The sequence below is a fragment of the Oncorhynchus keta genome, chromosome 12 (genome assembly GCF_023373465.1).
Source record: "Oncorhynchus keta strain PuntledgeMale-10-30-2019 chromosome 12, Oket_V2, whole genome shotgun sequence".
NCBI classification, from domain to species: domain Eukaryota; kingdom Metazoa; phylum Chordata; class Actinopteri; order Salmoniformes; family Salmonidae; genus Oncorhynchus; species Oncorhynchus keta.
Window position 1 is genome coordinate 20710941 of NC_068432.1, and position 13234 is coordinate 20724174.

General features: G+C 45.0%; 1 protein-coding gene and 1 long non-coding RNA gene across 7 annotated transcripts in view; one reads left to right on the forward strand and one right to left on the reverse strand.

The window, feature by feature from the left end:
• Positions 1 to 13234, forward strand: part of LOC127906297 (uncharacterized) — a 287067-nt gene that overhangs the window by 192019 nt on the left and 81814 nt on the right. The gene's annotated exons all lie outside the window — the stretch shown is intronic.
• Positions 1 to 13234, reverse strand: part of LOC118391779 (homeobox protein cut-like 1) — a 265235-nt gene that overhangs the window by 43970 nt on the left and 208031 nt on the right. For 5 of the 6 annotated variants that reach the window (XM_052457829.1, XM_052457827.1, XM_052457828.1 and 2 more), the window contains exons 9-13: positions 8009 to 8057; positions 4996 to 5289; positions 3565 to 3623; positions 1686 to 1734; positions 1497 to 1590 (exon numbers count right to left, since the gene is read on the reverse strand). In XM_052457829.1, the coding sequence (XP_052313789.1) occupies positions 1497 to 1590; positions 1686 to 1734; positions 3565 to 3623; positions 4996 to 5289; positions 8009 to 8057 (545 nt within the window). The remainder of the gene's footprint in view (positions 1 to 1496; positions 1591 to 1685; positions 1735 to 3564; positions 3624 to 4995; positions 5290 to 8008; positions 8058 to 13234) is intronic. The other variant, XM_052457826.1, reaches the window with a different exon arrangement.

The following is a 13234-nucleotide window of genomic DNA, read 5'->3' on the forward strand; positions in this document are numbered from 1 at the left end:
CAACCTGGCATCCCCGCCATCACACAATTACTGTTGTTGCACACGGTCCATTATAAATCGCAATCTGGGTCAGGTGGTCATCATGTGAAGGCTTGTTCTATTGCCAACCTGACTAGCTAAGTTATAAAATACGATATTACAGTGTTAGGCTTTCACAATGAAATTTAGGGAAACAGATTGTAATTTTGTAACGAATAGAAATGAGTGATGAGTGCATTCAGGTGTGTGTGCCGCAGCGAATTGTCTTCACAATAGTCGAACATAGGCTCATTCTGGGTATGATGCCATGTCATCTTGTAACTGTACATCAAACATAGTGATCATAAACATTGATACTGTATATGATAGGAGTTTTGTGATATGAAATTGTTAAGTGCACATTTGGATTCACGCGTGTTTGGCTTGCTTATATGACATCAAAGAGGTAGTTATTATAATCCTCAACGTCTCATCTTTCAAAATATACTGAACAAAAAAATAAACGCAACATGCAACAATTTCAACGGAGTTACAGTTCATAAGGAAATCAGTCAATTTAAATAAATAAATTAGGCCCTAATCTATGGATTTCACATGACTGGGCAGGGGTGCAGCTGTGGGAAGGCCCACCCTCTTGGTAGCCAGGCCCAGCCAATCAGAATGATTTTTTCTCCACAAAATACTACTCAGTTTCATCAGCTTTCCAGGTGATGAAGAAGCCGGATGTGGAGGTCCTAGGCTGGCGTGGTTACACATGGTCTGCGGTTGTGAGGCCGGTTGGACGTACTGCCAAATTCTATAAAACGATGGTTGGAGTTCGCTTATGGTAGAGAAATAAACATTAAATTATCTGGCAACAGCTCTCGTGGACAATTGCACGCTCCCTCAAAACTTGGAGACATCATTGTGTGACAAAACTGCACATTTTAGAGTGGCCTTTTATTGTCCCCAGCATAAGGTGCACCTGTGTAATGATCATGCAGTTTAATCATCTTCTTGATATGCAACACCTGTCAGGTGGATGGATTATCTTGGCAAAGTAGAAATGCTCACTAACAGGGAACACTAACGTCAGTTGGCAAGTTCCCAGGTTGCAAAGAAACTACATAGTCCACAGCAGATGTCTGATTGATAAGTCACCTTCATAAATCCTATACACGTCTGTGTATGTGCGTGTCCGTGTATGCGCGTGTCCGTGTATGCGCGTGTCCGTGTATGCGCGTGTCCGTGTATGCGCGTGTCCGTGTATGCGCGTGTCCGTGTATGCGCGTGTCCGTGTATGCGCGTGTCCGTGTATGCGCGTGTCCGTGTATGCGCGTGTCCGTGTATGCGCGTGTCCGTGTATGCGCGTGTCCGTGTATGCGCGTGTCCGTGTATGCGCGTGTCCGTGTATGCGCGTGTCCGTGTATGCGCGTGTCCGTGTATGCTCGTGTCCGTGTATGCGCGTGTCCGTGTATGCGCGTGTCCGTGTATGCGTGTGTCCGTGTATGCGTGTGTTGGTGGCTTGAAGGACTCACTACTCAGCTCACTGTTGTTCAGGCGCAGGGAGGAGCTCTCAGAATGCAGGCCTCGACTCTTCTCCAACAACAACTCCAGAGGCTTCTTAGAGTCCTGACACAGAGTACATTGTTAAACATTGTTTTGATAAGATATACTGTCTAAATATTGTTCAAATCCAACTCAAATGCAACATTCAGCCTCCATACCTGTGCTGAAGAGTAGTTTGAAGAGCCGAACTCTACTGACTTGCGGAAACTGTAAAGCAAACAAGGGAAAATGGACCACTTGATTACTGCACCCACTACAAAAAGGAGATCACAAATAGACACAGCACCATAGGACTGAAATATATCTGCTACCAGCCCCAGAGAATATCTAAATCAGCGGCAGGCAGAGGCAAAGCGATACGTCACAAAGAGAGTCGGCTCAATACAAGTCCTTCACTCCTCTCTGACCATTGAAATCTGATAATGCAATGAAATCCTTAGAGCCAATCATAGTAATTAAAATGGGTTATTCAATCATGTGCTGGGTGCCAATTGGATTCCAGGCGATATTATCTATAAAAGGAAAAAGCGTCTATGAAAAGGTTGGGAGGCAAATAAAGACACTTTGGTCTATTAGGAGAGGAATGCTTCCCTTTGGGATTCCAGGCGGGATATCAATACAAATTCACACAAACCGCTCTTTGGCTGACCATCATAGTGGCTCGAAAAACTCTCACAAACAGAACCATTCACTGATACTACCTTTATGATTTCTTCCAATTGGGAAAATAATGCTTGAAAATCCAGTTACCAAATTAATGTCCAGACGGCCCCTTTCTCAGATGAGCGGAGATTGTTAAATCCTGGCAAGACAACGCCCCAGTTCCCTAAACATGGGCAATTATCTTATCTGCCAAACTTAACATTGTCAGCCTTCTTGTTACTGGCTTGGACCGAGATAACACACAGCACAACACCAAACAACGGAAGAAACTGTTCACCGTCTTGCGATGCCAGACCAGAAACGCTAGAGCTTATACAAGCCACGGACATGAATGTTGTTAATGAGTGAAGATTAAAAATGACATTTAGCATAACAGATTTCCTTGGTTTATTCAACCTTTTTTATATTAACAAATGTAATTTACTGAGCTACCGTACACAATATATTTCCCAACTGCAATCAATAGTTTCAAAAGAGTTACCTTTAAAAGTAGCTCTACTTTTAAAAGAAACAAGACCATGTCAATAAACCCACATGTGGGGAGAAAGCATCCCAGTACATACCCCTTTAATGAGTCTACAGCACAGCCATGTTAGCATCCCAGTACATACCCCTTTAATGAGTCTACAGCACAGCCATGTTAGCATCCCAGTACATACCCCTTTAATGAGTCTACAGCACAGCCATGTTAGCATCCCAGTACATACCCCTTTAATGAGTCTACAGCACAGCCATGTTAGCATCCCAGTACATACCCCTTTAATGAGTCTACAGCACAGCCATGTTAGCATCCCAGTACATACCCCTTTAATGAGTCTACAGCACAGCCATGTTAGCATCCCAGTACATACCCCTTTAATGAGTCTACAGCACAGCCATGTTAGCATCCCAGTACATACCCCTTTAATGAGTCTACAGCACAGCCATGTTAGCATCCCAGTACATACCCCTTTAATGAGTCTACAGCACAGCCATGTTAGCATCCCATCTCCAGAACCCAAAACATCCAAGTCAGATAAGAAAGCACTGGCAAACAGAGGTTGAACGTAAAGGCCCACTGTCCTATCAAACTAGCTTCTCTGATAAGCACTACCAGTGCTTAGCCAATAATACTCGGACTCTACGCATCCACATTCAAGGGCTAAATCTAAAGGTTAATGATAGTCTTGAGGGTGGTTTGGCAGAGTGTCCAAATGGCTTTAGAGTGAATCCGTACCGACCCGACCTTGGACGAAGCCACGTCTTACATACTTGCACCGGTGTCATCACAAGTTTAGGCTCGGAATGAATTTATCCTGGTTAATTTGTATGGTTTATTGAACTGACGCCTGTGGCTGAGGGGAGGAAAGGCAGACAGAGGGAAAATGAATTAACCTGAGCTCTTTCTTGATGCCTTCGTAGTCTGCCTGCTCCTGCAGTTTCTCCTCCAGTTGCTGAGTGGAGAGAGAGACACTTCGTTACTCTCAAAGTAGCGAGGACCAATGCATGGGGAAGCAAACATTTGGGGAGTCAATGTATACTCTTCAAAGAGTATCTTACCCCCCCCAACAAACAAAAAAAACTAGCACTTGTCTTTTCCTACTAGCACCGACTTTGCTGACTTCTTTATTGAGGAGAAATGTACTACAACTGTGATGTGGCTGTGTCACCTAGTTATCTTAGGTGAGACAGACAGTCGCTCTGTATAAGAGAGTCTGCTAAATAACTCAAATGTAAATGTAGAATAAGTTCGAGGAGTCCCAGTGTATTAGCATGTGCACATTGTAGATAGCTCAGTGCATTGGAACATGTACATAACAACTCTACTCATTTGTCTTTCTGCAGTCTCTAAAAACACATCACCGTGCAGCTACACTTGTCGCGACAAATTCCAATAGAGAAGCTCTACAGCAGAGGTAGGCAACTACAAAAGTCCTAATTGTATATATCAAAAATAAATCACTCTGAGGCCGGTTTTGGCCCACGGGCCGCCTGTTGCCAACCCCTGCTCTACAGTCTCTGTGCATAAAGCTCACTGTGCATGACATGTCTGTTCAGTCTCCATGGATACAAAGACGTGTCAGTCAAGTCCTAAATGTAGAGTCTTGTGTGAGGTGCCCTGCAGAGTTCAGTAAAACCACTGTGACGTTTAGGGAGAGAGGGTTCAGGGCTATGCATTAGTCAGAGGGTCCTGACATGTTTCATTTGTAAATGACTGTTTTTCTGAGTTCAAGCTGAAAGGTAGAGCTTATCTTGTACACAATATCCAAATGCATTAACGGGATGCACATGGACGCATTATAAAGTACTACTGACAACTGCAGCTTTTCTTACCATGGCACACAGTGTGGTTAGGCCTACTCTTCATAACTGGCTAATATACGGGTTAACCAGGGCCCAAAGTGTTATGGGACTAACCAGGGCCCTCAGTGTTATGGGAATAACCGGGCCCTCAGTGTTATGGGAATAACCAGGGTCCTCAGTGTTATGGGACTAACCAGGGCCCTCAGTGTTATGGGAATAACCGGGCCCTCAGTGTTATGGGAATAACCAGGGCCCTCAGTGTTATGGGAATAACCGGGCCCTCAGTGTTATGGGAATAACCAGGGTCCTCAGTGTTATGGGACTAACCAGGCCCCTCAGAGTTATGAGACTAACCAGGCCCCTCAGAGTTATGAGACTAACCAGGCCCCTCAGAGTTATGAGACTAACCAGGCCCCTCAGAGTTATGGGACTAACCAGGGTCCTAAGTGTTATGGGACTAACCAGGGCCCTAAGTGTTATGGGAATAACCAGGACCCCTGGAGGTGGTGTGACAGGTCTGACCTTGAGTGAGCTCTCCTTGGTGCTGAGCTGCTGCTCCAGCTGGCTGATTTGCGAGGCCGAGTTCTCACGGACGTTGGCCAGGCTGGCCTGCAGTCTCTGCACGTCCTCAGCCAAGTGCAGTACCTCCCGCTCCTTTGCGTTCAGCTCCACCTCCAGACTGGAACGTGACAGAACCTCCAAGGCTTGCTCCATGTCAGGGGCCTTCTGGATCTGTGTGGCAAGCTGGAGAGACTTGTTGGCGGATGTCAGCTGTTCCCGAAGAGCCTCTGCTTCCCTCTCCGCTACATCCGCTCTCTGAAGGAGAGAGAGAGTCAAGTTTCCTCACTATCCCACCATTCTCTGTCAAGTGCAGTCTATAGACAACCATAAGATACAACACTGTAGGTCTCAAGCCATTCTTCAAGGACCAAATCTAAAGTTGAGATCTGCTAATACAACCTACATATTTGTTTGATAGACATTTATTTATGATTTGTGCTACAGTTTGGATTGCACACACACACACACACACACACACACACACACACACACACACACACACACACACACACACACACACACACACACACACACACACACACACACACACACACACACACACACACACACACACACACACACACACACACACACGTCTCCAGTTCCAAGATAGAACAGTAAGTACAGAATTTAGACCCACAGCGATTTCTCTGTCATGGTTGTGTAATACATGCATACCCCCCTCCATCAGACAATCTCTGACCCACAAAAGAAGACAAGGGGGAGAAGAACACAAGGCATCCTAATGGCTCATTACATGTTGAAGGTGCTTAAACATTCAACCTTTAGATATCTCAGGCGCTAAAGCCTTCATCTTTATGGAATTATGGAGATTTAACATTTTTCAGGCGGCTAAGTTATTCCAAAAGTTTGGTAATGAGGGCGCCATTTAATATAATGACAAATAATTGTTTTGGGTGATTCTATTTACAAATTCTAATCAGCGGGCTCATTTTAATTACGTGGTAGCCAGAGAAAAACAAGGTCAGCAGACACACAGTAAAACCTTCAGGGAGATTTTACTTTTAAGTGTAGGCGTAGACTAATGTATATTGAAATGTGATGAAAACAGATACCCATACATTATAAATATACTTTCAAACAATACCATTTAACAGTGTGCACTACAGAAACATGTTTCTCTTCCATTGTCTCTCGCATATACACTGATACACAGCTACGTGACCATGATTGGAAGTGCTTGTAACACCATTTATAGCGTGATGGAATGGCACTGCAACTTGCCCAGTCATTGGGAGGAGAGTGAATGAAGTGTCGTCTGTAGAAGGCTGACACCAGCGATCCCCCCACCCCACCACCACTCTGTCTCTCTGATAGCAGATATGAGGAGTGTGTGTCTGCTGCGCCGAGGCGGATGAGACGGGTGATTACAAGAACAAAGTGACAGCGAGTGCGTGTGCACACACAGACACACAGTGCGGATCCACAGACGGGTGAGGAGAAGAACGGGAGCATGACAGCTGATAAGGGGAGACACGCGCCCAGAGTGGTACAGCTGACGGCACGACACCGTACTGCTCTGCTCTGTACTGCGGGATGGGGCCCTCATCTGTCTTGTGAAGGGCGGGCATGCCATAACTGGCATGTCATAGTGGGCTACAGTTGAAAATGACTGAGTTAGCCCTGCTAAGTAAAGACTCACCTGTACCAAAAGGAAATCCTGGTGCTGGAGTGTTTCAGGTACTGCAGGGTTTTGTTCCAACCATGTCACCTGACAACTAATCACCTCACCAACTGAGCTAATAGATCAACATCAGTGACTGGCTTGGGCTACCTGGGCCAAGACTCACAAAACATTTCAAAACACAAATGTTTTTTTTTTTTCATTCTTAAAAAGATAGTTCGTAAGTACAACTCCTCAAAAATGTTTTAAGATGGTTTTTCTTACAAATATTTTCTTACGAAATTCTTAACTATCTTCTTCAGATAATTTTTCTAGGCTTCCAATCTAGCTTGCTATCTAGCTAGCAATCATGTTAGCATATTTCTTACTGATATTATACTGCTCTAAAAAATGTTTTGGGTTTAAAATGATCAATTCTGAAACTTTCAGATGAAGTGTGTGAGTGAATGAAACATGTTCAATTGCTTTTATTATCTTAGTCTCTCATTGCCCTGAGTTTAAGATGAGGGTTTAGCCATCTTGGAATTAAGAACATTTCCAAGAAGAAATCCATTAACTTCATTTTCAAGAATCTAATTTCTTCTGAACTTTGTACTTAATTGGAAACATAAGAAATAATGCAAGAACATTTCCAATAACCTTTTTGAGGAATAGCAACTTTGCTTAACTGTCTTCATAAGTCTATAGTTAAGGAAATAATTGCAGTCTTGTGAATCAGTCCCTGGTCTCCAGCAGTCAACATTAACTCCATGCCAACCTGCTTGGATGACACACACAAACGGAACGCGTTCACATTCTAACTAATCTGATATAAACAAGATCACATGGTAACGGCTACGGCGATAGTTTTCAACTGCAGACCCAAAGCCCATATAGAGTAATTACACTGCCGCGCATTATCTTGCCTTGACTTCTTGGCTGATATCAAAGGGTCGTCTCAGTGTAAATAATGTCTAATCACCACCGTGATGTGTCTGGGCGAAAAACGTGGAGAAATACATTAAAGGAAGCCAAAGAAAGAGGCAACGCCAGATTAGTCACACTGCAGAGCCTCTAATAGTGCAGTCTTTGTGTGCCTTCATTGTTATTCAAGAGGCTAGTTTCACTTAGATATATTTCCTTTCTCATATGATATTTATCTCATACTTCAGTATGTTACATACTTTGTGGAACAACATTTGGAATGCATTTGAAACAGAGCAACTCATGTATCAAGCCGCTTATTCAGATACATTGAAACTAAGGCCAAAGGGTGTAAGAGTAGTATGTCTGTTTGAATCCTTTGATAGGATGGTTGTGAAGAGGTGTTAAAAACAGCCAGGAACTCACCTGATTGGCTCTCTCTAGGTCTGACATCACCACCTCAATCTCATTGGCCCTGCAGGAAGAAGAGGCACGCAATCAACAAGGAGGCAAACAACAATAGGCTTGGCACACAAGCAACAAGATAAGTGATCACGAGTGGGACTGAGTGTTTGCATGCCCTGTAACGTTCTGTAGGTGCATTTCCACACAATTGTGTATACATGTATACAATGTATATTTACATCCATGACTGGATTCTTACTGTGCAATATGTTCCTACTGTGTGTGTGTGTGTGTGTGTGTGTGTGTGTGTGTGTGTGTGTGTGTGTGTCTGTGTATATGAGAGAGCGCGGGCCATCCTCCAGAGTTGGCTTGCTGCTTGTTGCCTTTCCCCCTGGCCTGTCCCATTAAGCCCCTCTCAATTACACTCTAATCCTGCAGTCTCCCACCCTGCCACTGGGTCCCTTCCTGAGCCATGTGGACAAGCCCTGCCGTAAAACAGAGGGATTACACTAATATCGTCTTAATACACACTGATCTCATATCATATTTTTCCATTATGTTTAGCGCCGGGCTCAAGCTCACAAATGGCTTTCGGCTTCGGTGTTTATTCACATCTCTCCATGCTTAACCCCAGGGTTAAAGGGACGCTCCGAGGGTTAGTATTATCCCCCACTTTATGCTCCTCCGCCAGCCACTGGACTGGTGTTCATAGTGACTCAATAGGATTTACTAGAGTCCGAACTGAACGTGCACGTTTGAATTTGACATTGATATTCACTTTTCGGCAATAGGGGAACAGGTGTTAAATTAACTCCAGCCAATTGCAAGTGTGTGAGAGTGTTTGTTGGGACGACGGTGGTACTTCTACCCTTGTTCTTTTTTAATTACCCTAGCCAGTCAGAATTGCAGGGCTCCAGATAACGGTCTCCTCTCAGTGGGCCCCCTTACAATTATGCAGGCTCAGGCTGTGGCACCGCTGGCACGCCGAGTGGAGCCAAATGTTGCCATGCTTAATTTAATGGCAACATCTAATTACAGATAATAACATTTAAATGCTTTTAAATGATGTAAATTGGGTTTCGCGTCACATTTTAAGTGCACGGCATATTTGTAATGAGCGGGGATTATCATTGAGATGCATTGTTATTAATAATACACTGGAGATCAACTGCTTCTATAAAACATTGCAATGCCGTACCGATACTGCTGATTGAGATATAGGGCAATAAACAAATAGTGTTGTGGATGGAAACGACACACATGGGCCAATACAACCACCTGGCTGCAGTTCAAATCATATAACATTACCTCTCCTCCACTGTTCAAAACATTCTGCATTTGGACAACACAATCCAATTGGAAAAGCTGCTGGAGAGAAATATAAGGGAAAAGCTTTCCCAACCAGTCGGTATTGAGATATTAACTAGATAGCCAGGTATAAACAGTGTGTGCTGCTCTTGATACTAATGCAACCCAAAAAGCTTTGGAATGTCATAGTTCAATCAAGGTACAGATGCAAAGTATTATTAAAAACCTCTGGATTTGAGAATTCGGGAAAGGAAATGCTGCTGTAACGCAGAGTGGAGGATCAGTGATTAGGTTTAGAGGGGAAAATTATATGCATTACCAGCGTGTGATCTGTGGTCATGGCACCGATGCACAATCCCCCCCCTAACCGAAGAATGCAAATGAGTATGTCGGAAAATCAGGAATCCCTGATAATCAGGAATCTAAGGCTGAGACTCAGGGATGTGGAGCAGACAGGCAGCACTTTGTACGGAACTTGCCTTGGCTGCAACCGTGCCGAGGTCTGGGAACCCACAACATCCCCACACAGTAGTCCACTACCTGATCGCGGTAAAACCTTAGTAAGACCACAGTGAGAGAGAGAACAAACATCTCCCTTCCCTGTGTACAGTGAGCCACAGTGAACTGTATTCACATGGTATTGGCCCTGACCCCAAACTACAGAGGACCGGTGAGGCCTGGGCCTCTTGAATCCACTCCAAGGTGTTTGCCCTCTGCGCCTTAAGATGGGCTCTGCTGTGAAAACACGCTGATTAATGAAGTCCTTAAGGACGGAGTGTGAGCAGCGGGACACACCTGAAAACCTCCAATATCCCCTTTCCTGAAGGGTTTCCTGCCTTGGCGTCTGGTGGGGCTCCCAGACAGGGGGGTTGAGTAGTAGAGAGTGGTAGCTTTCTCTCTTCAAAATACATTAGCTAATGGCCACAGGTTCAAGTTCAGGGGTTTGGATTCAAGTTTAAATTCACAGCTCTCAAGTGTTGAATATGGAACTCAAATGTCATGAAGTTATGAACAGATTTGATTTGATTTGATTTGATTTGATGAACAGACTCCCAGCGACTTTGGGAGGTCAAGGTGTTGGGGGCTCCACAATTACTCTACAACTCATTCAAAAAGCTTAATCATAACAATGCAAATGTGCTGAATATGGTTTAATCCGTTGAGCTCACCCTGGATGCATTTTGAACCCGGATAGCTGACATTAAAATGTCACCACCTCAGCTGACTTAAACTAGAGTGAACCAAAGTTGTGCAGATGACGCCTATAGCGGTGCTGGAGGTATGTGTGTGTTTTCTGGACTGAACTAGGAGCCGGGGCCCTCTCTTCTCTGCCCCTCTGACCTTTCCATCACCAACGCCTGTCAGAAATGAGCTGTTAACCCCTCCGGTCAGGCTCTGTGGCCGGACGAGTCTCTGGTAATCCTTTCCTCTTCACCACTATCCCTCTCCCCCTCCATCTCTTCCCTTCATATCCTGTGCCCCCTTTCTCCCAGCCCAATCCCCCTGGGCCAGCACGACATTTCACAGATTTAGCCCATTAGAATTTCATTTTCCTCCCTCTTTCTTTCGGCTTGGAGATGTTTGCTTTCCTCCCTTCTCTTGTTTTCTTCGCTCACTCACTCACTACTCTCTCTCTTCTGGTGGAGTTGCTTAACCTTTCTGCGACTGGAGAGGCAAAATGGCCTCCGGGGCTTGGTTCTTCTCGCTCTGTGTGTGTGTAATGTGTGTGTGTGTGTGTGTGTGTGTGTGTGTGTGTGTGTGTGTGTGTGTGGGAGGAGAATAGAAGGCCATGATAACGTGGCCATTCTTCACACTGCTGTGGCCGGGCTGCTCGTCACAATATTGCTCTCTGCTTTTAATACAGTTTCCACCCACAAGAACCACACAGACCCAGGAGACAATGATACTGCTTGAGCCTTAACACTCATCCACACAGCTAGCACAACCAATGCAGGAAGTAACATTTAGTAAAGTAACATTTTGGTCAAAACACCCTGAACCATTGCTTTCCTATGTGCCAGGTTACAAAGTCCAGCGACATGAATGGGACGGGATATATCATACATACAAACTCTCCATATGACCCCATTCTTCCCGACATAGACAACAAGACATTAACATGTCTTCAGAGGGAAGAAATAGCATAGTGCTGATAAAGTATTGTTGCCCCGCTGATGTGCTCGCCCAAAATAGCACTCTCGCTAACATCTGGAGTGAAACGCTCCAGTTCTGTCCGGCTAGCGCTACAACACACACACACACACACACTTGTTTTACTATCCTTGTGGGGATCAAACAAGTGATTCACATTCAAAATCCTATTATCCCTAACCCCTAAACCTAACCTTAACCCCTAACCCTAATTGTAACCCTAACCCTAAACCTAACCACTAAACCCAAAATAGCCTTTTTCTTTGTGGGGACCGGCAAAATGTCCCATCTTGTCCAAATGTTCCTTGTTTTACTAACCTTGTGAAGACTTCTGGTCCCCACAAGGATAGTAAAACCGAACACACACCACAGAATGTGTTCTGCTGCCAGGCCTGTCATGCTCTGCTGCTGAATCTCTCTATCAATCCAGTGCTGTGTTTATACTGCTCCAGCCCCGGTGCTCTGCTTACAGTGTCACCGTGGGGGTTTGCAACAATATTGTCAAGGTCCGCCTGTGCCGTCCTTCGTAGCATTGTAGAACACTATAAATAGGCTCTTTTGGGATGGCTCGCCAGTCCTAATGTAATAACTTAGAGGAAAAGTGTGTGTGGTGTTCATTAGCCAGGCCCTGTTCTGCAGAAGCAGAAGGAGAGGAGGATATCTCATCTGACAGCAAGCCATTCTGGGTGTGATGGTGATGAGTGCAGGGACATGGGCTGTGGCATATCATAAAGCGAGTGAGAGACAGACAGAGAGCAGTAAAGCAGTAAGAAAGAGAGGAGAGAGAGAGAGCGAGACCGAGAGAAAGAGTAAGCAAAGCAGAGATAGGAGACAGAATTGAGCAAGAGAGAAAAGGCCCACCCCTAGCACGATGCGAAATCACAACACATCAGGGCGCCAGGGAGCGAAGGGGCTCCGGCCGAGCAGAAACGACCACCGTCGTCAAAGGCAATTGCCAGCGCGCCCGAGACCATGTCACAGCACTGCACGGGTATCTGGATGGGACACAAACACAACCCGCGTGTGACGGGTTGGGGGGATAGGCGTGAACAAACCTGACGTTTATCGGTTGAAGAAATGGGGCTGACTGCTATCAGGGTTTGTGGCTTCTCATTGGAGCGCCTGTCGACATGCATCCCGAGCTCAACTCCCATAAATCCCCAGATACGCAGAAACAGACACTCTCACAAATTACATGGACAGGGATGGGAATTGTGAGGGGCCTCAAGGTACAATATTATCATGATACTTAGGTGCCGATACGATATGTATTGCCAATCTCATGATTTTATATATATTGTGATTTGGTATTGTGATTTTATAGCGATCCGACCATATGTCTGCTGCAGAGGGACAAGAGAGCGATCCATGAGAATAGTTTTGATCAGTAAGTTTTGATCAGTAATGGAAAGAAAAGTGCTGAAAACAAAACCAGCGCCCTATCTAAAAAGAAGATGGAGAACAAGTGAAAAATAGAGTTTTGCTGCCGGTACAGCCAACTAGAGCAAAAATAATATTGCAATGTCAAAACGATACAATAAATCATCTAAAATAATATCCCGATATGTATGGATTTGTCCTCCCATCACTCGTGTACATACACATACTGTACACACAGCCCCCTCTTCTCCGAACAGATACACTCTAATATACTACCTCCATCTCTCTCCTACTATCATCTCCTTCTTCCTCCTCTCATCTATCCTCTTCTGTTGTTCTCTCCCCGTCTCACCTCCCCCCGCTCTCTCTCGCCTCTCAATCCCCCTCCCCTACGCTCCACTCCTCCCT